A 26,447-nucleotide genomic window follows, 5' to 3' on the forward strand; every position below is an offset into this window, starting at 1 on the left:
GGAGGCCAATTCACTGAATGCATTCAAGAGAGAGTTAGATTTAGCTCTTCGTGCTAAAGGAATTAAGGGATGTGGGGGGAAAGCAGGAACGGGGTACTGATTTTAGATGATCAGCCATGATCATATTGAATGTTGGTGCTGGTTCGAAGGACCGAATGGCCTACTCCTGCACCTGTTTTGTAATGTTTCCGTCAGCAATCTGACAGCAATGGTGCCCGGACCGTCACACAAACCAACCTCCCTTCCATTGACCCCATTCACCGTCCTCACATTGCCTCGGCAAGGCCAGCAGCATAGTCAAGGACAAGTCACAGTATTGTGTACAGTTTTGGTCTCCTAATTTGAGGAAGGACATCCTTGTAATTGAGGCAATGCAGCGTAGGGTCACGAGTTTGATCCCTGGAATGGCGGGACTGACATATGAGGAAAGATTGAAAAGAACGGGCTTGTATTCATTGGAGTTTAGAAGGATGAGAGGGGATCTTATAGAAACATATAAAATTATAAAAGGACTGGACAAGCTAGATGCAGGAAAAATGTTCCCAATGTTGGGCGAGTCCAGAACCAGGGGCCACAGTCTTAGAATAAAGGGGAGGCCATTTAAAACTGAGGTGAGAAAAAAACTTTTTCACCCAGAGAGTTGTGAATTTGTGGAATTCTCTGCCACAGAGGGCAGTGGAGGCCAAATCACTGGATGGATTTAAGAGAGAGTTAGATAGAGCTCCAGGGGCTATTGGAATCAAGGGATGTGGGGGGAAGGCAGGCATGGGTTATTGATTGGGGACGATCAGCCATGATCACAATGAATGGCGGTGCTGGCTCAAAGGGCTGAATGGCCTCCTCCTGCACCTATTTTCTATGTTTCTATGTATTGCCTTTCTGCTGACTGGATACCATGCAACAAAAGCATTTCACAGTACCTCGGTACACGTGACAATAAATTAAACTGAACTGAACCGATGGCTTTGTGTATATATATCTTTATTTATAAATATTGTGCATTTCAATATACTGTATATTTAAATTGTACACATTTTCAAACATTACAAGCTGTCAGTCACACATTTCTTTAGTGTCCGTAATTTGTAAACTAAGACAGTGCAGTACCACAGAAATATTGACCAGTTAGATGGAGGTATTCAAGAACACTGTGCAATATATCACCTTAATTCACAAAAGCCAACATACTACAGAATCCAATAAGCCCAACAGTCAAAAATGGTGTCTTGGTGGCCTTTTGGATTCAGCTGATACATTTCATATTTCATCAAGTCATTACTTTGAATGAGGTGGAGATGACCTTGCTGATTCACAAAGAAAAGAAGTTGGAAATGCCAAATTGGCAATACTTTGCCATCAATAGTTTGCCATGGACAAGACTCGTGCTCAACCTGTGGCCCGACCCAGGTTGGGCCTACCTGTGTGAAAGGTGATACCTTCTGGACGTCATTCCTCAACACGAATTATATCATTACAGTGAGGAAGAACCATATTTCTAACCGGCAAGCAAAAGGAAAAAAAACACATAATGAGGCGGGCTGATGGCCGGAGAGAGAACATAACCTGGAAGACCCACAAAATTGTCTTTGTCACAATGACGCCACACAAAAACGACTGATAGTTTCAACCAACACGAAATTACTTCATCTTATTGCACATTTAAAAGACGGTGAGTTAAAAAGTGACCATAAAACTCCCCACTTCACTATTGTCCCTATAACCCTTCCATTATTTAGTTGGCCCTTTGTAAGAATTAAGATCCCTTATGTCCAACTGAAAGAGAGAGGGGGGGGGGGGGGGGGAGGGGGGGGGGGGAATAGAAGGTATGTGTTGTCCTGTTTAATTAACTGTCTAAGAATTGGTTAATGAATTTCTAGATTCTGCACTAATACAAGAACGAGGCCACAGACCACAAAGAGACCAAAGCATAACGCATAAATCACATCTCTCAGTACCAAACATTCAAACGAATTGAAGTATAAATATTCTAATAAGTTCAGACACAGTGCAGGGATACCACTCTAGCCCTCAAAAGGGTATTGATTCTTCGACTTAACCTGAAATTGGTAAACTGATCTTCAGAGACCTCCTTTATAGCAGTAGTCCACGGAAGAGACAAAGTTGTGCTTAAACAGGTATCACAAACGTACTGGAAATAAAAAGTCACACGTTGCAGGAGAGAGTTGCACAAAACTCCAAGGGGAAGAATACTATTATTCATCGAACAGCCCGTCAGTCGTAATCCAATTAAAACATCACACAGTGAATACTGAATCTCACAGTCACACGTTAGTTAGTTTGGCTAAGTCTGTTTTGCACCAAACCTATCCTGTATACTTCTCGAAGGAGAACAAATTGCCAACTTCAGCAGATTGGAGTCTGGAGTAAAAATCTTTCCATAACTTTAGAGTCGGGGGCACTTGTGCAGTCAGTGTACGGAATCTGCTTCGAACCTCATTACTGACACAACCTTCCAATGTGCTTTTTGTTTGTTTGTAGGATGCATATATCTTTGTTACTTTAAGCAAGCTGGTGACGTTTGCTTGTGATGCAGCTGTACGATATTTCAGAATGGAATTGTTGAGTGAAATTCCATTTGTCTTTTCTCTGAGAGCACCTACAAGTGAGAGCGGCTAACTTTGTTTTAATTTGTCTGCGATAAAATACCAACATCTCCACAATGAACAGCACGGCAACTGAAGTCTGATTTACAATCTGCACACTTAATACATGCAGGTATCGGAAGCAAGGCGGAGGACGGAATCAGAACCAGGAGATCAGTGTGACCAGGAGCAGAGTTGGCTCCCTGTTTATTTTTCAAGAAGAGATATTTTGCTCCTCTTTCTGAAGGTTTGTCACCGGCAGAAGTTCCATTTCATCAGGTCGCTCAATGATTCCACCTCGGTGATTGAGATTTCCAATGGAATTTGACCAGCAGCAAATAAATGATCTGGAAACTCAAGCAATGGTTCCCACTCGGGCCTTGTCCTGCGTCAGTCCAGGACTTGGCGCAAGGGAATAACACTTTAGAAAACCAGTTGCCGATGAGAGGAGGAAGCGGTCTCAAACTCAGAGAAGGGGAGACACAGAGCGATGAGGGTCCAGGTGCACTACGGTGAGGGGAAGTATCTGCAGCCCAGGAACAGGGAACATTGGAGAGCCCACAAGCATAGAAGGGAAGGCAGTCCAGGCCCGAGGGTCTCTGTGCGAGGACTTGGCCCACGTCCTATAGATGGTACTTCCTCAGCAGGTCAAGTTGCCAAGGATACTTTCGCTCCGGGAACCTGTCGGGTATTTTGATTTTTAGAAAATCTTGGATGCATTTCTCGAGTTCCTCCTCAATAGTCAGTTTCTCTTTGACTTTCTTCTTGCCGGCGTTGGACTCCCTGGATCCACCACCGGTCAGTGTCCTCAGGAGGTCGCTTTTCCTGCGGAACTCGCTCTGCTGGACCTGCTGCACCGGCCCTTTCTTGGCCGGCCGGTCCAGGGTCTGGATGTTGGTCTGCCGGCTCACCGGGCCGCAGATCACCGTCTCCTGGGGGGAGCTCGCCTCCGACTGGCTGTCGCAGCTCGACGTGGACAGTTCGTTGCAGGAGGTCACGCTGCCCCCGTCCCTCTCGCCCTTGTCGTTCCTGCAGCCGCACTCGCAGTGCAGTGAAGGCCACCGCGAGGAGCTACCTGCAACACAGACCACAAACGGCATTGAGCCAAAGGAAGAATGTAGGAGAATAACTGCAGATGCCGGTACAAATCGAAGGCATCACCAAATGCTGGAGTATCTCAGCGGGTCGGGCAGCATCTCTGGAGAGAAGGAATGGGTGACGTTTCGGGGTCAGGGCCCTTCTTCAGACTGAAGAAACGTCACCCATTCCTTCTCTCCAACATGCTGCCTGACCTGCTGAGTTACTCCAGCAATTTGAGCCAAAGGAAAGTCACAACACACTCACAATCCCTGTTTCACCTTCTGCAGTGTCTGGAGGAACTGCAGGTGCTGGTTTACACCGAAGGTAGACACAAAATGCTGTCGTGGGGTAGACTGACTCCTGACTCCCCTCCCCAATCTTTGCTCATCCCCAATCCTTTCCATTCGTCACTTTAATTTCAAGTTCCATGTGTCTTGTGTTTTATGACTGCTGGCAGATCAATTTCCCTCCTGGGATAAATAGTTCTATTGTATCGTATCGGAACAGCGCGACAGGCAGAAGGGTCTCGACCCAAAACATCGCCCATTCCTTCTCTCCAGAGATGTTGGTTGTCCCGCTGAGTTACTCCAGAATTTTATGTAAAGTGTTTGTTAACGGCACGGTGGCGCAGCGGTAGAGTTGCTACCTTACAGCGCCAGAGACCCAGGTTTGATCCTGACTACAGACAGGTGCTGTCTGTACGGAGTTTGTACGTTATCCCATTGACTGTATGGGTTTTAGACAATAGACAATAGGTGCAGGAGTAGGCCATTTGGCCCTTCGAGCCAGCACCGCCATTCAATGTGATTATAGCTGATCTTTCACAATCAGTACCGCGTTCCTGCCTTCTCCCCATACCCCCTGACTCCGCTATCTAGCTCTCTCTTGAAAGCATCCAGAGAATTGGCCTCCACTGCCATCTGAGGCAGAGAATTCCACAGATATACAACTCTCTGACTGAAAAGGTTTTCTCCGCGTGCTCTAGTTTCCTCCCACACTCCAGAGACGTACAGGTTTATGACTATCAGATAATGCATGGCATGATTTAATTTCTCCCGCAATAGCCCAAAAGGAGTATTACATATGGAAAGTGTAACACTTTGACCTTCTGAGGTGAAAATCACATCCACCATGAAAGCACAAACAACACAGAGACTTGATTGAATTTGTGGAGTAAGATAAGATGGCCCTGAAATGTTCATAATTGCATTTCACTCCAGGGTAAGTAAGATTTTACTTGTGAAGCACGCAATCTAATTTCCTGGCCTTAATCGACTGTTCTTCAATGCTTCTGTTGTTCATTAGAGCAACAAAGTTTTGTACCTATTGAAGCATTGTTTCCCAGGTTACTTGCTAGCCGCATGACAGCCACATATGTTTTCGTTAAACCTCATTACGCCTTTACAACGAAAACAACAGATTCAGATTTCCACAGATAGACACAAAATTGTTGGAGTAACTCAGCAGACACATTGGCACAGCAGTAGAGTTGCTGCCTCACAGCACTTCCAGCACCAGAGACTGTCTGTACGGAGTTTGTACATTCTTCCTGTGACCGCGTGGGTTTTCTCCGAGATCTTTGGTCTCCTTCCACACCCCAAAGATGTACAGGTTTGTAGGTTAATTGGCTTGGTATAAGTGTAAATTGTCCCTAGGGTGTACAGGATAGTGTTAATAGAAACATAGAAAATAGTTGCAGGAGGAGGCCATTTGGCCCTTCGAGCCAACACCGCCATTCATTGTGATCATGGCTGATCATCCACAATCAGTAACCAGTGCCTGCCTTCTCCCCATATCCCTTGATTCCACTAGCCCCTAGAGCTCTATCTAACACTCTTTTAAATTAATCCAGTGAATTGGCCTCCACTGCCTTCTGTGGCAGAAAATTCTACAAGTTTCAAAAAGTTTCTTCACACCTCAGTTTTAAATGGCCTCCCCTTTATTCTTAGAATGTGCCCCTGGTTCTGGACTCCCCCAACATTGGGAACATTTTACCTGCATCTAGCTTGTCCAGTCTCCTTACATCCTTCTAAACTCCAGTGAATGCAAGCTCAGTCTTCCCAATCTTTCTTCACATGACCGTCCCGCCATCTTGGGGATTAACCTCGTGAACCTACGCTGCACTGCCTCAATAACAAGGATGTCCTTCCTCAAATTAGGAGACCAAAACTGCACACAATACACTAGATGTGGTGTAATGAGCGGGGATCGCTGGTCGGTGCAGACTTGGTGGGCTGAAGGGCCTATTTCCGTGCCTGTATCTCTAACCTAAACTAAACTAAACTCAGTAGGTCAGGCTGCATCTCTGGAGAAAATGGATAGGTGACATTTTGGGTTGGGACCCTGTTTCCGTCTGATTGTAGTGATGGTGGGGGAGGGGGGAGAAACTGGAAGCAAGAAAAGACCAGGCCAAATCAGAGCCGACAACAGATGACCTTAGGTTGAGTGGTCCAGAAACACTGCCTATGCATGTTCTCCAGAAATGCTGCCTGACACGCTGAGTTACTCCAGCATTTTGTTTCTATCTTTGGTATAAATCGGCATCTGCAGATTCTTTTTATTACAGATTTCCACCGTTTGTTTCCCCAACTTGTATGCTCGTCTTCATTTAACCAGCAAGTAAGACACCTGGAGCAACACTGAGCAATGATGGTCCTTCACTCTTTGTCCTGTCACTTTGAAGAAGAGGCTTCTCTTTGTCCTCATCGCTCTGGATGCAAATAAGAATCACGTGCGGAAATTCAAACACTGGGCAGCACGGTGGCGCAGCGGTAGTGAATGCCGCCTTACAGCGCCAGAGACCCTAGTGCCGCCTGTACGGAGTTTGTACGTTCTCCCCGTGACCTGCCTGGGTTTTCTCCGAGATCTTTTTCCTCCCACACACCGGTGGTAGAGTTGCTGCCGTACAGTGCCAGAGACCCGGGATTGATCCTGACCACCGTCGTTGTCTGTGTGCTGTACTGTCTGTACGTTCTCCCTGTGACCTGCATGTGTTTTCTCCGGGTGCTCCGGTTTCCCCCCACACTCCAAAGACGTACAGGTTTGCATGTTAATTGGCTTTGGTACAATTGTAATTTGCCATTGGAGTGCGGGATAGTGCTAGCGTACGGCGTGATCACTGGTCGACGCGGATTAGATGGACCGAAGGGCCTGTGTCCCTAAAGTCTAAAGTCTAAAATTTCTAGAGCCTAAAAGTCTAAAACTGAAAAGTGGTGATTGGGAGCCCCTGCCCAGATGAAGTAAGATCCAGCCCATTTCATTAAATTGAATAAAATCACAGCTCTACTGGAACTTTAATTTGAGCGAGACAAGAATCGCTGTTCCATATTGCAATCTATCTTCAATCCATAGGTCCTTCCTGTACATCTCTCCTGTGGGAGCATGTCAGATGAGCCTAACCTCTAATAAAGCTGTACGGCCTACTGTTCTAAATGAGGAAAACCTTGTAGACTGTCCTCACGCGATCTTTTCTCCCTTTGTGTGTGTCAGACTCCTGAAGCTTCAGACTGCTGCAAGTGGCTATACCATCTGTTGTACTGCATTGATATGCTCCTGTGTATTGTAAGATTATCATTCATTAGATGTTCTGTTCTGTGTATGGTGGAGAGGAAATCTCCATGTGTACTGCCTGTCACTTCACCCACCAGGGCGATCAGCAGAACCTGCACCAACATGTCTTTACATTGCTATCAGTGTGCCAATTGCAGTTCCTTTGATTGATCCCCACAATTATAGTTGTAAAGGTTTCCTATTTACGTGATTAAGGCTGCTTGTACTCACTCAGGTTTAGGTTTAGACTTATTTTGTTTATTATTGTCACGTTTGCCGAAGTACAGTGAAAAGCTCTGTTTTGTATCTAATCAGATCAGACAATAATATACATGGAGTCATAGTTGAATTTAGTTTATTGTCACGTGTACCGAGGTGCAGTGAAAAGCTTTGCGTGCTAACCAGTCAGAGTCATACCGTGTGGAAACAGGCCCTTCGGCCCAACTTGCCCACGCTGACCAACAAGTCCCATCTGCACTAGTCCCACCTGCCTGCTTTTGGTCCATATCCCGCTAAATCGACCCTATCCATGTACCTGTCTAAATGGGTTTTTTAAACGTTGCGATAGTACCTGGCTCGACTACCTTCTCCAGAAGCTTGTTCCATGCACCCACCAACCTTTGTGTAAAAAAGTTACCCCTCAGGTTCCCATTAAGTCTTTCCCCCTCACTTTTAAACTAATATCATCTGGTTCTCGATTCCCTTACTCTGGTCAAAAGACTCAGTGTGCATACCCGTTCTATTCCTATCATGATTTTCACTCCTCTATAAGGTCACCCCCTCATCCCCCTGTGCTCCAAGGGATAAAGCCAATCAAGTCAAAGGGGAAGATACAGAGTGAACAATGCAGCTCTCTGCTTCTCTTAAGCTCATAAGTTCATAAGTTGTAAGAGCAGAATTAGGCCATTCAGCCCATCAAGTCTACTCCGCCATTCAATCATGGCAATAGACAATAGACAATAGACAATAGACAATAGACAATAGACAATAGACAATAGACAATAGACAATAGACAATAGGTGCAGGAGTAGGCCATTCAGCCCTTCGAGCCAGCACCGCCATTCAATGCAATCATGGCTGATCACTCTCAATCAGTACCCCGTTCCTGCCTTCTCCCCATACCCCCTCACTCCGCTATCATTAAGAGCTCTATCCAGCTCTCTCTTGAAAGCATCCAACGAACTGGCCTCCACTGCCTTCTGAGGCAGAGAATTCCACACCTTCACCACTCTCTGACTGAAAAAGTTCTTCCTCATCTCCGTTCTAAATGGCCTACCCCTTATTCTTAAACTGTGGCCCCTTGTTCTGGACTCCCCCAACATGTTTCCTGCCTCTAATGTGTCCAATCCCCTAATTATCTTATATGTTTCAAGAAGATCCCCCCTCATCCTTCTAAATTCCAGTGTATACAAGCCCAATCGCTCCAGCCTTTCAACATACGACAGTCCCGCCATTCCGGGAATTAACCTAGTGAACCTACGCTGCACGCCCTCCATAGCAAGAATATCCTTCCTCAAATTTGGAGACCAAAACGGCACACAGTACTCCAGGTGCGGTCTCACCAGGGCCCGGTACAACTGTAGAAGGACCTCTTTGCTCCCATACTCAACTCCTCTTGTTACGAAGGCCAACATTCCATTGGCTTTCTTCACTGCCTGCTGTACCTGCATGCTTCCTTTCATTGACTGATGCACTAGGACACCCAGATCTCGTTGAACTCCCCCTCCTCCTAACTTGACACCATTCAGATAATAATCTGCCTTTCTATTCTTACTTCCAAAGTGAATAACCTCACACTTATCTACATTAAACTGCATCTACCATGTATCCGCCCACTCACACAACCTGTCCAAGTCACCCTGCAGCCTTATTGCATCTTCCTCACAATTCACACTACCCCCCAGCTTAGTATCATCTGCAAATTTGCTAATGGTACTTTTAATCCCTTCGTCTAAGTCATTAATGTATATCGTAAATAGCTGGGGTCCCAGCACCGAACCTTGCGGTACCCCACTGGTCACTGCCTCCCATTCTGAAAGGGACCCATTTATCCCCACTCTTTGCTTTCTGTCTGTCAACCAATTTTCTATCCATGTCAGTACCCTATCCCCAATACCATGTGCCCTAATTTTGCCCACTAATTTCCTATGTGGGACCTTGTCGAAGGCTTTCTGAAAGTCGAGGTACACCACATCCACTGACTCTCCCCTGTCAATTTTCTTAGTTACATCCTCAAAAAATTCCAGTAGATTTGTCAAGCATGATTTCCCCTTCGTAAATCCATGCTGACTCGGAATGATCCTGTTACTGCTATCCAAATGCTCAGCAATTTCGTCTTTCATAATTGACTCCAGCATCTTCCCCACCACTGATGTCAGACTAACTGGTCTATAATTACCCGTTTTCTCTCTCCCTCCTTTCTTAAAAAGTGGGATAACATTTGCTATCCTCCAATCCACAGGAACTGATCCTGAATCCATAGAACATTGAAAAATGATCTCCAATGCTTCCACTATTTCTAGAGCCACCTCCTTAAGTACCCTGGGATGCAGACCATCAGGCCCTGGGGATTTATCAGCCTTCAGTCCCATCAGTCTACCCAAAACCATTTCCCGCCTAATGTGGATTTCCTTCAGTTCTTCCATCACCCTAGGTTCTCCGGCCCCTAGAACATTTGGGAGATTGTGTGTATCTTCCTCAGTGAAGACAGATCCAAAGTAACGGTTTAACTCGTCTGCCATTTCTTTGTTCCCCATAATAAATTCCCCTGCTTCTGTCTTCAAGGGACCCACATTTGCCTTGACTATTTTTTTCCTCTTCACGTACCTAAAAAAACTTTTGCTATCCTCCTTTATATTATTGGCTAGTTTACCCTCGTACCTCATCTTTTCTCCCCGTATTGCCTTTTTAGTTAACTTTTGTTGCTCTTTAAAAGAGTCCCAATCCTCTGTCTTCCCACTCTTCTTTGCTATGTTATACTTCCTCTCCTTAATTTTTATGCTGTCCCTGACTTCCCTTGTCAGCCACAGGTGTCTCTTACTCCCCTTAGAGTCTTTCCGCCTCTTTGGAATAAATTGATACTGCAAACTCTGCATTATTCCCAGGAATACCTGCCATTGCTGTTCTACCGTCTTCCCTGCTAGGGCCTCCTTCCTGTAAATTTTGGCCAGCTCCTGCCTCATGCCTCTGTAATCCCCTTTGCTATACTGTAATACTGACACTTCCGATTTTCCCTTCTGCCTTTCCATTTGCAGAGTAAAACTTATCATGTTGTGATCACTGCCTCCTAATGGCTCTTTTACCTCTAGTCCCCTTATCAGATCAGGATCATTACACAACACTAAATCCAGAATTGCCTTCTCCCTGGTAGGCTCCAGTACAAGCTGTTCTAAGAATCCATCTCGAAGGCACTCTACAAACTCTCTTTCCTGGGGTCCATTTCCAACCTGATTTTCCCAGTCTACCTGCATGTTGAAATCTCCCATAACCACCGTAGCATTACATTTTTGACACGCCAATTTTATCTCCTGATTCAACTTGCACCCTATGTCGAGGCTACTGTTTGGGGGCCCATAGATAACTCCCATTAGGGTCTTTTTACCCTTACAATTTCTCATTTCTATCCATATTGATTCAACATCTCCTGATTCTATGTCACCCCTTGCAAGGGAATGAATATCAGAGCAACCCCACCCCCTCTGCCCACCTGTCTGTCTTTTCTATACGTTGGTATCTGTAGCGCACCAGTTCCACAGACAAAGTCCAACATCCACAATGGGGTAGAAGTGAATCGGACTGTACCCTAGCATATGGAAGGATCATTCAGTAGCCTGATCACAGAGGGGAAGAAGCTGAACCTGAGTCTGGTGGGACTGGCTTTCAAGCTTCCGTACCTTCAGCTGGACAGGAGCAGGGAGGAGAAGAAGGCACCACCGGGGTGGGACAAGTCTTTGATTACGTTGGCTGCCTTTCCGAGGCAGCGTGAAGTGTAGATTGAGTCACAGGTGGTAAGTCTGGTCCGTGTGATGGACTGGGCTACATCTGCTACTCTCTGCAATTTCATGTGATCTTGGGCAGAGCTGTTCCCAAACCAAGCTGTTATAATCTTTGCTGCTCTTAGATTTGCCATAATTAGATGAATGTCACATATATTAATAGAACGATGCTTAATTTAGAGGTGCAGCGCGGAAACAAGTCCTTCGGCCCACCGAGTCCATGCTGACCAGCGATCACCCTGTACACTAACACTATCCCACACACACTAGGGACAATTTACAATTTGTACCGAAGCTAAATTTACTTACAAACCTGTACATATTTGGAGTGTGGGAGGAAACCGGAGCACCTGGATGCATAAGAGGGAGAAGGAACAATCTCCTAACAGACACCACCTGTAGTCAGGATCGAACCATGGTCTCTACTGTTGCGTTAATGTGCCGCCCCACTGCTGTTCATAAGTACTTTGCCAAGTATTTGATATACATTAACAGGAAAGGATGATGTTTTTAAAACTACATATTATTTAAACTTGTTAGGTAGTTGAAGCAGACATAATTGATCCTTGAATATAGCAATAGACGATAGACAATAGGTGCAGGAGTAGGCCATTCGGCCCTTCGAGCCAGCACCGCCATTCAATGTGATCATGGCTGATCATTCTCAATCAGTACCCCGTTCCTGCCTTCTCCCCATATCCTTAAGAGCTCTATCTAGCTCTCTCTTGAATGCATTCAGAGAATTGGCCTCCTCTGCCTTCTGAGGCAGAGAATTCCACAGATTTACAACTCTCTGACTAAAAAAGTTTTCCCACATCTCCGTTCTAAATGGCCTACCCCTTATTCTTAAACTGTGGCCCCTGGTTCTGGACTCCCCCAACATTGGGAACATGATTCCTGCCTCTAACGTGCCCAACCCCTTAATAATCTTATATGTTTCGATAAGATCCCCTCTCATCCTTCTAAATCCCAATGTATACAAGCCTAGTCGCTCCAGTCTTTCAACATATGACAGTCCCGCTATTCCGGGAATTAACCTAGTAAACCTACGCTGCACGCCCTCAATAGCAAGAATCTCCTTCCTCAAATTTGGAGACCAAAACTGAGTTTATTATTGTCACATATACTGCGGCACAGAGAAAAGCTTTTTAGTTTAGTTTAGTTTAGTTTAGTTTAGAGATACAGCACAGAAACACGCCCATCGGCCCATCAAGTCTGCGCCGACCAACGATACTTATTACACTAGCACACGCAACACACTAAAATAAGGGACAATTTACAATCTTTACAAAAGCCAATTAACCTACAAACCTGTACATCTTTGGAATGTGGGAGGAAACCAGAGCGCTCAGGAAAACCCAAGTGGTCACGGGGAGAACGGTAAAAACTCTGCACAGTCAGGATCGAACCCGTGTCTCTGGCGCTGTAAGGCAGCAACTTTACCACTGCAGCTCTGTGCTACCCTGTTTTGTTGCATGCTACCCCAGAAAACACTTTTTTTCTAAATTTATTTCCGGTCAATACAATACAACAGATTGACCATACAGCTGCGAAAGTTAAATAGTGCAAAATCATTATATCAAAAATAAAACAATATAATCACACATGATATCCTCTGACCGAAAAAAAAGGTGCAGGCAGAAGCCAAAGCTTATTGTGCCTACCCTTAATACTTAACAAAGCATTACCCCAACTAGCCAAAATAGCAGTGAAACAAAAACATATAAAACAAAATATAATTTAAAAAAAACACAGCATCATAAGTCAGAAGTAGATAAACAAAACATAGAAAGAAACACAAATATAATCAAGAAACATCATTTCTGTCATGTCAGTGATTTCTCAGTACTGATCACATGTATCTTTTAAATATCATATTTTTGAACATTTTCTTGAATTTACACATATTACTACATTCTTTTAATTCATAGTTGCAACTATTCCATAAATTGACCTCTTTACATCTATTTTTCACGTTTGTCTTTACCCTCTTTTTTTCAAACATATAATTTCCCCTGAGTGAATACCTGCTCTCCCTCTCTGAAAACAAACCTTAGATACAGTCGGGAAGTGTTCTTTCTTTTGCTCTAAACATTATTTGTAGAGCATTAAAGTCTACTAGGTCCATACATTTTAGGGCATATGATTTCATAAATAATGGGTTGGTTGGGTCATTATAACCACCCTTATTGACAATTCTAAGAGCTCTTTTTTGCAACCATACATGATTCCAGTCTAGCTGTCCACAGTGTACAGATCCAGGATAAAGGGTATAATGTTTAGTGCAAGATAAAGTCCTATAAAGTCTGATTTAAGATAGTCCGAAGGTCTCCAATGAGGTGGATGGGAGATCAGCTGACGAGAAGAAGGTTCCGTTGCCTGATAACAGCTGGAAAGAAACTGTCCCTGAATCTGGAGACGTGCTTTTACACACTTTCGTGCCTCTTGTCTGATGGGAGAAGTGGAGCCAAGTATATAAAAGAATATGATGTCATGCCATTTAAATAGAGTTGAGATGCACGTTAAGTGCAATCTCATTGGATAGTAGAACAGACCCAGTGGGTAAAATGACCTATTTCTGTCAGCATGTAACAACATCAGAAATAAGGCATTCAGCCATTTCATCATTCACTAAGATCACGTTGAAAATCTTTCCTCAACTACAGGTTTCAACATGCTCCATAAAATTCCTTCTCATCAAAGGATAAACAAATATTCTGAGGATCCACAGCTGTCAGAGAGAAAAATATAATTCCTTAGATTTAGTCACTAAAGGGTCTGTCCCACTTAGACGATTTTAAGGCGACTGCCGGCGACTAGGCTGTCGCCGACAGCTCGCCGGGGTGTCGCGGGCATGATCGTGAGGAGCCTTCCAAAAATCGTAGTGGATCTCGGCGCGTCGCGGCAAAATGTCGCCAGGTAATGATCCTGATCTGATAAGGGGACTAGAGGTAAAAGAGCCATTAGGAGGCAGTGATCACAACATGATAAGTTTTACTCTGCAAATGGAAAGGCAGAAGGGAAAATCGGAAGTGTCGGTATTGCAGTATAGCAAAGGGGATTACAGAGGCATGAGGCGGGAGCTGGCCAAAATTGATTGGAAGGAGGCCCTAGCAGGGAAGACGGTAGAACAGCAATGGCAGGTATTCCTGGGAATAATGCAGAGGTTGCAGGATCAATTTATTCCAAAGAGGTGGAAAGACTCTAAGGGGAGTAAGAGACACCTGTGGCTGACAAGGGAAGTCAGGGACAGCATAAAAATTAAGGAGAGGAAGTATAACATAGCAAAGAAGAGTGGGAAGACAGAGGATTGGGACTCTTTTAAAGAGCAACAAAAGTTAACTAAAAAGGCAATACGAGGAGAAAAGATGAGGTACGAGGGTAAACTAGCCAATAATATAAAGGAGGATAGCAAAAGTTTTTTTAGGTACGTGAAGAGGAAAAAAATAGTCAAGGCAAATGTGGGTCCCTTGAAGACAGAAGCAGGGGAATTTATTATGGGGAACAAAGAAATGGCAGACGAGTTAAACCGTTACTTTGGATCTGTCTTCACTGAGGAAGATACACACAATCTCCCAAATGTTCTAGGGGCTGGAGAACCTAGGGTGATGGAGGAACTGAAGGAAATCCACATTAGGCAGGAAATGGTTTTGGGTAGACTGATGGGACTGAAGGCTGATAAATCCCCAGGGCCTGATGGTCTGCATCCCAGAGTACTTAAGGAGGTGGCTCTAGAAATAGTGGAAGCATTGGAGATCATTTTTCAATGTTCTATAGATTCAGGATCAGTTCCTGTGGATTGGAGAATAGCAAATGTTATCCCACTTTTTAAGAAAGGAGGGAGAGAGAAAACGGGTAATTATAGACCAGTTAGTCTGACATCAGTGGTGGGGAAAATGCTGGAGTCAATTATAAAAGACGAAATTGCTGAGCATTTGGATAGCAGTAACGGGATCGTTCCGAGTCAGCATGGATTTACGAAGGGGAAATCATGCTTGACAAATCTACTGGAATTTTTTGAGGATGTAACTAGGAAAATTGACAAGGGAGAGTCAGTGGATGTGGTGTACCTCGACTTTCAGAAAGCCTTCGACAAGGTCCCACATAGGAGATTAGTGGGCAAAATTAGGGCACATGGTATTGGGGGTAGGGTACTGACATGGATAGAAAATTGGTTAACAGACAGAAAGCAAAGAGTGGGGATAAATGGGTCCCTTTCGGAATGGCAGGCAGTGACCAGTGGGGTACCGCAAGGTTCGGTGCTGGGACCCCAGCTATTTACGATATACATTAATGACTTAGACGAAGGGATTAAAAGTACCATTAGCAAATTTGCAGATGATACTAAGTTGGGGGGTAGTGTGAATTGTGAGGAAGATGCAATAAGGCTGCAGGGTGACCTGGACAGGTTGTGTGAGTGGGCGGATACATGGCAGATGCAGTTTAATGTAGATAAGTGTGAGGTTATTCACTTTGGAAGTAAGAATAGAAAGGCAGATTATTATCTGAATGGTGTCAAGTTAGGAGGAGGGGGGGTTCAACGAGATCTGGGTGTCCTAGTGCATCAGTCAATGAAAGGAAGCATGCAGGTTCAGCAGGCAGTGAAGAAAGCCAATGGAATGTTGGCCTTCGTAACAAGAGGAGTTGAGTATAGGAGCAAAGAGGTCCTTCTACAGTTGTACCGGGCCCTGGTGAGACCGCACCTGGAGTACTGTGTGCAGTTTTGGTCTCCAAATTTGAGGAAGGATATTCTTGCTATGGAGGGCGTGCAGCGTAGGTTCACTAGATTAATTCCCGGAATGGCGGGACTGTCGTATGTTGAAAGGCTGGAGCGATTGGGCTTGTATACACTGGAATTTAGAAGGATGAGGGGGGATCTTATTGAAACATATAAGATAATTAGGGGATTGGACACATTAGAGGCAGATAACATGTTCCCAATGTTGGGGGAGTCCAGAACAAGGGGCCACAGTTTGAGAATAAGGGGTAGGCCATTTAGAACGGAGATGAGGAAGAACTTTTTCAGTCAGAGGGTGGTGAAGGTGTGGAATTCTCTGCCTCAGAAGGCAGTGGAGGCCAGTTCGTTGGATGCTTTCAAGAGAGAGCTGGATAGAGCTCTTAAGGATAGCGGAGTGAGGGGGTATGGGGAGAAGGCAGGAACGGGGTACTGATTGATAGTGATCAGCCATGATCGCATTGAATGGCGGTGCTGGCTCGAAGGGCTGAATGGCCTACTCCTGCACCTATTGTCTATTGTCTATTGTCTATTGGTATCGTTGCTTATTGCGGGCGCTGTCGCATGCTGTCCCCAGGTTTGCTAGGTTTTCTTAGAAGCACATAATATTAAAATAAGTAAAGTCATTTCAAAAAACCATAAAATGCTTGTGTTTAACCAATTTATTTACCGTCAGAACATTTGACAGGTAGATTGGAGGCGACAGTTTGACGGTCAGGTAAGCGTGGGAATTTTCGCGATGTTTATGCCCATCAGCCATTACATTTAAAGTGGGCTCCAAACCCAGATATGCAACCCAGAAACCAGATATGCATCTCCCTTACATTTTCAAAGAATGCCCACACACTTTTCACCAAAATCCACTGAACCACTTAAAAAAAAAAAAAATTAATACAGCTATTAGCAAACTGGAAGTAAATCCAGTTTATGCCTTGTTACAGTGAAGCTTGGTTTTCAAGTAACCCGGGCAAGTTTTTTTTATATCAAAACTCTCAAGCACTTATCGACTTGTCAGTGATTTCAGCGAAAATTAGGACGCCGGAGAAGCATTGTCAGCATGGGAATTTTTGCGATATTTATGGCCATCAGCCATTACATTTAAAGTGGGCTCCAAACCCAGATATGCAACCCAGATACTAATAGCTGTATTTTTTTTAAATACAGCTATTAGTAAACTGGAAGTAAATCCAGTTTATTCCTTGTTACAGTGAAGCTTGGTGTTTAAGTAACCCATACAAGGTGTTATAGTTCAAAACTCTCAAGTACTTACCGACTTGTCAGTGATTTCAGCGAAAATCAGGACGCCGGAGAAGCATTTGCAGCGTGGGAATTTTCGCGATGTTTCCGAAGACACTGTAATCTCGACCTGACTCGGCATTGTCGTGGTTATTGGCGTCGGGTAAAGAAAATTTCGGCGATCTGCTACGACTTTGACAGTCGCCGGCAGTCGCCAAAGAAATCGCCTAAGTGGGACAGGCCCTTTAAGTAAAGAAATGTTCTATCATCTCAGACCTATGACACTGTGATTGGAAGTTCACAACTTGCTGCTCAGGGAAAATATCCTCTCAGAATCTTCAAAGTTTCAAAGGGCGGCACAGTGGCACAGCGGGAGAGATGCTGCTTTACAGCGCTTGCAGCGCCAGAGACCCGGGTTCGATCCCGACTACAGGTGCTGTCTGTACGGAGTTTGTACGTTCTCCCCGTGACCTGTGTGGGTTTTCTCCGAGATCTTCGGTTTCCTCCCACACTCCAAAGAAGTATAGCTTTGTCGGTTAATTCGCTTGTTATAGATGTGAATTGTCCCTAGTGTGTGTAGGATATTGTTAGTGTGCAGAGATCGTTGGTCGGCGCAGTCTTGATGGGCTGAAGGGCCTGTTTCTAATAGTCTAAGGGTCTTCAATGAGGGAGATAGGAACTCAGAACTGCTCCCTAGTTCGTGATAGGATGGTTGAGTTGCCTGATAACAGCTGGGAAGAAACTGTCCCTAAATGTGGAGGTGTGCGTTTTCATACTTCCGTATCTCTTGCCTAATGGAAGAAGAGGCAGTGACTGAGTGACTAGGCGGGAGAGATAGATCAGCCATGGTTGAATGACGGAGTAGACTTGATGGGCCAAATGGCCTAATTCTACTCCTATCTCTTATGATCTTATGCATTAATTTTTCACTACTTCCACATTCAAGATTTGTTTCCAGTCTATTTCTATCATAAAATAATTTGTACCTGCATGTAATCATTCTATGCTTCATATAAAAAGCCATCCTCGTCCAAATCTGATGAACTGTCGTTTCTGCCTCCACAGATGCTGCCTGACATAGTGAGCATTTTTAGCAAATTAAAAATATATATATTATACCAGCAGTTTATCATTTGAACTGAAACCTAATTTTCTGTTCTCTTCTTCCCGCCTTTCATGAGTAGCTCTCAACTTATTAAGTTGTAATTAAAACATAAAAATGGTGGGAGATACATAAAGACTTGCATTAATTGGGACAACAGTGCCTTTTAATTTGATCAAAAGACAGCTCTGCAGCACGATGTTATATAAGCCATTGTTTCTTTTGCGGATGGAGTAGATGCAGATTAAGTATGGCACACGCTGACAGCTAAGTGAGTTTATGTCGAATATAATAGCTCATGAAATCCGTGCCTTTTTACTATATCACTGCACACAGATGCCGGCTTTATCTGGTTGCTATTCATTCATTTTATATTTTTCACTGGGCTGCCATTCATTTTGTGGCAGAGGTAGGTGTAAACTAATGAAAGGCTCTGGGATCCAACCAATGCTCAGCTCATCAAGGGAATCTCAACCCTAGATAGTCACAAAAAGCTGGAGACTTTTCACTCAGCGGGACAGGCAGCATCTCTGGAGAGAAGGAATGGGTGAAGCCTCGGGTCGAGACCCTTCTCCAGACTGACAGTCACGGGAAAGGGAAACGAGAGATATAGACGATGATGTAGAGAGATATAGAGCAATGAATGAAAGATATGCAAAAGAAGTAAGGACGATAACGGAAACAGGCCACTGTTTGCTGTTTGTTGGGCGAGAACGAGAAGCTGGCGCGACTTGAGTGGGGGAGGGATGGAGAGAAAGGGATGGAGAGAGAGGGTTACTTGAAGTTGGAGAAATCAATATTCATACCATTGGGTTGTAACCCTGTCTGTAACCCTGTCTGTAAACCCTGTCTGCCTGGAATCTGATGGCTTGTACAACGTGTTCTGTCGCCATTGCCTGTACAAGATAAAGGGTCACAATGGCAACAGCAATTACACAGCTTACGCTTTTAAAAATCTAATCCGGGTTTGTCGAGCCATCATCCTTCCTGTATTCCCCTGTGCCTCGCCAAAGTATAGCCACATCAGTCCAAAATGACTAGAGTTGAATCATTAACTTTGCATCTTGTTCAGGGGGGCAAAAGGAATGTTTTCTAATCCGTGCAGAGTTTAAAAATAAATCGTCACTCTCTATCCATTCATCTATATACTAAAACTCTCGTTTGGTATCTTGTTTGTGACTGATCTTCAGCCAAAACGGTACACGATAGCGCGGCAACTTTAGGCCCACCTTACTCACTATTATCACTTTAGTGATAATGCAAGTAGTTTTATTGAAATCGGTCTTATATTTTTAAAGTTATTCACATTTTAAAGTTTAAAAGGAGGGGAGGGGGAGGGGAGGAGGAGGGAGGGAAGTGGGGGAGAAGGGAGAGGGGATTGAGGAGAGAGGGAAGAGGGGGTTGAGGAGAGAGGGGAGGGGGGGTTGAGGAGAGAGGGGAGGGGGGGTTGAGGAGAGAGGGGAGGGGGGGTTGAGGAGAGAGGGGAGGGGGGGGTTGAGGAGAGAGGGGAGGGGGGGTTGAGGAGAGAGGGGATGGGGGGTTGAGGAGAGAGGGGAGGGGGGGTTGAGGAGAGAGGGGAGGGCAGGACAGGGTGCTGCACCAATACAGGAGAGGTTTGGGCCCAACGGGTCCACTTTGTCTAGTATAAAATGTAAGTTCGCTGAAGAAAATATTTTCAGTATGAAAATAGATCACAGTGCAGACAAGTTTACTTTCTGACAGAAGTATGTATAATTCATCATCGATATTGAACGTAGGTGTATTGGCATCACAACAGTTATGTTCAAAAGCTGAATGATATTCCTGGTGATATGTACCAGGAAACTGAGACGAAGATACCTGGCACATCTATTTTTTTTTTAGTTATCTTCTCTATTATTATCCCTGTCATTTATCAGAGGAGAGAGAGGCTAGGCAGGCATCCTTGCCATTTCATGACGGCACATCAGGAGACAGAAATTGACCAAAAACAAATGGATCTCCTTCAGGCAACAAAGATGCTGCATTTTAAAGGTTATCTATTACAGAGGTATTATCAATAACATGCTCTTGATAGTTGCAATGATGAGCTTTCACAATGGATCCAGGGCAGATATTCCCTGCTGTTTCAGGCAACTGAACCATCCTACCAACAACGAGAGAACGGTCCTGAGCTACTATCTACCTCGTTGGAGACCCACGGAATATCTTTGATCGGACTTTACTTGACTTTATCTTGCACTGAACATTATTCACGTTATTCCCTTTATCATGTTAAGTTGACAACTGGGTAAAATGACGGCTTTAACTAACTTTAGATCAAAGAACAGAGCCCTTGCTTCTAAAGTCATGGAAACTAATTAGAACAACTTGCCAGAAGGCAGTATGCTGAATCTTGCTGCCCTGTCAGAAACATTAGGTACCTCATAATGTGGGCATCAAGATAAATAGTACATCCATTTTGTTTGAAGCCTGGAACTTCATAAACAGACCACCATCGAGACCATGGAGTGTGGGAGCCATTAGTAGACAGCGGGATAGATTAGTTTTATTAAAGAGGACAGTAGAGGTTAAATGAGAATAAACTTGTACAAGATTATCTACAAGTTGGGATGAGTCATGTGCAATGTTTGTAGAATGTGCAGCAACGTTTCAGCAGCATTAGCACACAGTGTAATAGAGGTTGCCTAACCCTGCCAAATCTATCAGCGTCGGGGGGTCACTCATAGGTGGCTGTGGTTGCAACTAATAAAATTAATTGGCAAATGCTGCAGTGATCCTTCAAATAATTAAAGTTCCCAATTAGTGAATGTGTTTCCTGGTCCGAATGCTGATTTCAACATTGCTGCGGAGCTTTATAGCCTGGCGTTCTGGCAGCTAATTCTGTCTGAGCCGCCCTCTGCTGAGAGCAGAGTTCAGAAACGGACTGCTTTCTAAGGCTGGAAAAATAAAATTGAAGCAGTCACTTACACCAGGCTGGAAATGTTACAAGGATTTTTACGAAATACCCATAAGGGCAGAGTGGAGCACTGCTGAACGTCAAAGAGTCAAACAGCACGGAAACAGCCCCTTCTGCCCAACTTGTCCATGCTAATCAAGGTGCCATATCTAAGCTAGTTCCCATTTGTTCCCTTTGGGCCCATCTATATACTAAAACTCGTTTTTGTTTCTTCCTGAACTACAGCCAAAATGGTACACTTTTTTATTTGCGCGGCAATTTTTCGGCCCACCTTACAGAAGGTGTGTTAATTCTCTATTACGGTCTCTATTACGGTCTCCTTTAAAATTATAGGCCACAATTAGGTTTATCCTTCCTTCAGCAAACACAGTATTTCATGAAACAGTTCAGAAATACACAGAATACTGTCCTATGGGGCCAGTACCTTCACATCAAGCCAACAATAAGAGACCCTTCTTCAAACTGAAAGTCGGGGAGAGGGAAACGAGGGATATGGAAGGGTACAAAGAGAATGTAAGGTGTGAAAAGGACAGATCAAAGCAGCCAATGCTCAAAGAAAGGCAGATTGGTTCAATGTTAGCTATGGGGAAGATGACGACATTGGCACACAAACAGTAAAATTAATCAGGAGGACAGTGAAACTAGTCGGAGGATTAGGGTGGGGGAGGGATGGTGAGAGAGGGAATACAAGGGTTACTTACAGTCAGAGAGCATCTCAGGAGAGAGGGAATGGGTGACGTTTCGGGTCGAGACCCTTCTTCAGACTGAAGGTCTGAAGAAGGGTCTCGACCCGAAACGTTACCCATTCCTTCTCTCCTGAGATGCTGCCTGACCTGCTGAGTTACTCCAGCATTTTGTGAAATAAACACCTTCGATTTGTACCAGCATCTGCAGTTATTTTCTTACACTTACAGTTAGAGAAATCAATAATCATATCGCTGGGTTGTAAGCTGGCCAAGCAAAATGAGGTGCTGTTCCACCAATTTGCTTTTGGCCTCACTCTGACAGTGGGGGAGGCCCAGGACAGAAAGATCAGTGTGCGACTGGGAGGGGAGTTGAAGTGTTTAGCAAGCTGGTGGTGCGGTGGTAGAGTTGCTGCCTTACAGCGCTTGCAGCACCAGAGACCCGGGTTTGATCATGCCCACGGGTGCTGTCTGTACGGGGTTTTGTACGTTCTCCCTGTGACCTGCGTGGGTTTCCTCCCACACTCCAAAGACGTACAAGTTTGTAGGTTAATTGGCTTGGTATAATTGTAAATCGTCCCTTGCGTGCGTAGGAAAGTGTAAATGTGCGGATCACGCTGGTCAGTGCGGACTCGGTGGGCCGAGGAGCCTTTTTCCGCGATGCATCTCTAAATTAAACTAAGCTCAACCGAGAGAGCCAGAATACAGGCTGCCTCCTGAAAGCTGTTTGCAATTGTGATTCAGTAACATTGACAGTTGTTACTGATAAGAATCAACAGTCTTACCAACATTGTTGACTTTTGCAGAAACGTTGCGGGAAGCTGAGCAAAGTTAGTTAAATCCGCGAATTTAGAACGTCTTAATACTTCAATCAGGCTTACATGTGGCTTGTGTCCTTATCTTTGCCACCACCTGCCACTTGAATACAGGGTCTCTGTTGGGTTATGTTCCATTTAACTTCCCTGTTGAATGTTTTCTGTGTGATCAGATGGAGCACAGAATAGTGTTGCAAAAAAAAAAGTCATTTTTGTGAAATAGTTCCTTTTTTTTTTGTCAATACAAATACCCCTATGTCTGCACAACACATCAATTTAACCAATTCTCGTAAGTGTTCCGTGTTAGAGCAGGTTTGGACTGACATTGGACACCACTCTGCAAGTCCTTTTATTGATCCAATATTAGTATAAAGGGCGTAGAGGTAGAGCTGCTGCCTTGCAGCACCAAAGACCCAGGTTCGATCCTGACTATGGATTCCTGGCTGTACGGAGTTTGTACGTTCTCCCTGTGGCACGATAGGTTTTTTTCTCCGGCTGCTCCGGTTTCCTCCCACTCTCCAAAGGCGTACAGGTTTGTCGGTCAATTGGCTTCAGTACAAAATTGTCAATTGCCCCTCGTGTGGAGGATAGTGCTAGTGTACGGGATGGTCACTGGTTGGGTTTCCACATTGTAACTCTAAAGTTTAAAGTACAGTATCCACATTCCTGCTCATCCTTTCTCTCCACCCACCTACATCCACCTAGTCTTGCTGGACTATAGGAAGGGTCTCAGCCCGAAACGTCACCTATTCCTTTTTCTCCAGAGATGCTGTCTGACCCACTGAGATACTCCAGTTTTTTTGTGTCTCTTATGGAATTATCTCGATGCCTGATTAACATCCATCTCTCAAACCAAATGCATGAATTATTTACCTCATTGCTCATTCCTGAGCTTTTGACATTCGTAAATTATCTATTACCCGCGCCTGCAAAACCACTTCAAAAATAATTTGTTCATTGCAAATGGCTTTGGGGATGCCCTGATGATATGAAAGATGCAACATAAACCCATTATTGTTTTCACACCAGTCACTTGGCAAGGCATAAGACCACCCCTCACTCACCACCCACAAAGTACCAAAGTGAAATTGTATCACATCCAGTGCCACAGCCAGCAATGGTCAATACATCTCATTCTCTGCACACTCGTTCTGCACGTATATTAACAGTGGAGTGCAGATTACCCAGTGCATTAAACTGTGTTGCTTATTTGTTGCAGTCTCCTAACACATTCATTAGCTCACACTGCCTACTTGTGAAGTAATAGCTCATACTAATTGCACGTGCAATAAATTGTTTAAAAATAAAAAAAAGATCCACTTGACAATAATTGTGGTGCAAATTATAGTGGGGCTGATAAGCACAGTTTTCCTTTCCTAATATAAAATTAGCACCTTTAATTTTAGCCATCGGAATAAAATGGCAGGGAGAGGCTATGAAAACGCATCCAAATTGGGTGATGAAATTAAGTTCACGCTGTTAAGGTCCAGAAATAGCTCGTGGGATCGACTGCTGGTGAGGTTTTTTTAAAAAAATCCAATTTACGAACTTGCAGGTCCCACTATTTTGACTGTCAAGCCTCATTTATATCTCACTGAGCAGTTGCTCATGCATTTCCCCCAGTTGACGAGCTGCCTGTCCGATTTGAAGAGCCCCGTGACACCTCCAGTCGTTTCAAGAATGGATGCAGCTCTAAATACCAGACCTCAGTGGAAACATGCCGCTGACAGGTCGGGGCAGCACAGCGGCAGAGTTGCTGCCTTACAGCGCCAGAGACCCCAGGTTCGATCCTGACCACGAGTGTTCTGTGCACTGTAAGATCATGGTATAAACTATCATGTAATAACATTAAAAACCCACAATATTGAGCGCAGGAGGATGAGGTGTGATGTTCACAAGTTATAGGGGTAGAATTAGGCCATTCGGCCCATCGAGTCTACTCCGCCATCCAACCATGGCTGATCTCTGCCTCCTAATCCCATTTTCCTGCCTTCTCCCCATAACCCTTGACACCCGTTCTAATCAAGAACTTGTCTATCTCTGTCTTAAAAATATCCACTGACTTGGCCTCCACAGCCCTGCGGCAATGGGTTCCACAGATTAACCACCCTCTGACTAACAAAGTTCCTCCTCACCTCCTTTCTAAAAGAGCGTCCTTTAATTCTGATGTTGTGGCCTCAGGAGGATGAGGAGTGATCTTATCGAGGTGTACAAAATCAAGAGAGGAATAGATCGGGTAAACAATAGACAATAGACAATAGGTGCAGGAGGAGGCCATTCGGCCCTTCGAGCCAGCACCGCCATTCAATGTGATCATGGCTGATCATTCTCAATCAGTACCCCGTTCCTGCCTTCTCCCTATACCCCCTGACTCCGCTATCCTTAAGAGCTCTATCCAGCTCTCTCTTGAATGCACAGAGTCTTTTGCCCAGAGTAGGGGAATCAAGAACCAAAGGACATAGATTTAAGATGAGGGAGGAAAGATTAAATGGGAACCTGAGAGGTGACTTTTTTACACAAATGGTGGTGGGTGTATGGAACGAGCTGCCGGAGGAGGTAGTTGAGGCAGATACTATCGCAACGTTTAAGAAACATTTAGACAAGTACATGGATAGGATAGGTTACGATGTGGACTAAATACAAGCAGGTGGGACTGGTGTAGATGGGGCATGTTGGTCGGCGCGGGTGAGTTGGGCCGAAGGAACTGTTTCCACGCTGTATGACTCTCTGACTCTATGCCTCCAAGGGGAAGAAGAAGTGGGAGAGAAAATGAGCCAGGCACAGTAAGGAGTGCAAGAATTAAAATCATTCATTTAAGCATGCAGTCTTAATATTCAGTTGTGTCAATAAATTTACAAAGACATCACTGAGCAATGAATAAGCAGATGTAATCAGCAAGATTTTTAAGAGCTTGCTGTTACTTGTTTATTTACTAAATTTATCATTAACAATGCTTTTTGAGCAAGATTACCTATCAGATTAATACCATAAAATGACATCACATTACATTTAAATTAAACATTCCATCAGTAAGAAGATATAATTTTCGAAACATGCATTCACATTGTCATGAATTAAATGTATTTTAAATTGTTCATGTTGTTTTTTTAAATTTAAGTGCTGATATTAAAGACAAGAATATAGGTAAGCTTAGAACTCGCAAATAAAATTGAGGTTATAAGGCAGCACCTTATAAGTCAGATGTGCACCATCTATTCTAGCCATGAATATATTCAAAACATTTACTACCACAACAAAAACGTCTTTAAAGTTCAAAACTGCCTTTCCCGTAGACCAATCTTCACAGCACAAGTTGAGCAACTTCTCGGAAATGTCACGACAAACTTGAGATAATGCATCAGAGGTAACTGAAGATTTGGACAACAGCACCTGACAAAGTTTGAGCTACTTGCGTAGGAGGGAACTACAGATGCTGGTTTATACCGAGGTCGGAGACAAAATGCTGGAGTAACTCTGCGGGTCACGCAGCACCTCTGGAGAAAAGGAAAAGGTGACATTTCGGGTCGGAATTCTTCTTCAGGCCCAAAACGGTTCTGAAAATTGTGAGTTATTTGGAGTGCAACAGACAAAATCCCCCAATAAAGGACACAAAGTGAATTGAATTGAATTGAATTGAATTGAATTGAATTGAATTGAATTGAATTGAATTGAATTGAATTGAATTGAATTGAATACATTTTATTAGCCAAG

At 44.2% G+C, this 26,447-nt stretch overlaps 1 protein-coding gene across 1 annotated transcript in view; it reads right to left on the reverse strand.

Annotated features, from left to right (window-relative positions):
• Positions 1-978: 978 nt before the first annotated feature.
• Positions 979-26,447, reverse strand: part of LOC144600050 (BTB/POZ domain-containing protein KCTD16-like) — a 178,413-nt gene continuing 152,944 nt past the window's right edge. The window contains exon 2 of the mRNA XM_078411409.1: positions 979-3,678. Coding sequence (XP_078267535.1) covers positions 3,227-3,678 — 452 coding nt within the window. The 3' untranslated portion in view covers positions 979-3,226. The remainder of the gene's footprint in view (positions 3,679-26,447) is intronic.

This window comes from Rhinoraja longicauda, chromosome 14 (assembly GCF_053455715.1).
Source record: "Rhinoraja longicauda isolate Sanriku21f chromosome 14, sRhiLon1.1, whole genome shotgun sequence".
Lineage (NCBI taxonomy): Eukaryota > Metazoa > Chordata > Chondrichthyes > Rajiformes > Arhynchobatidae > Rhinoraja > Rhinoraja longicauda.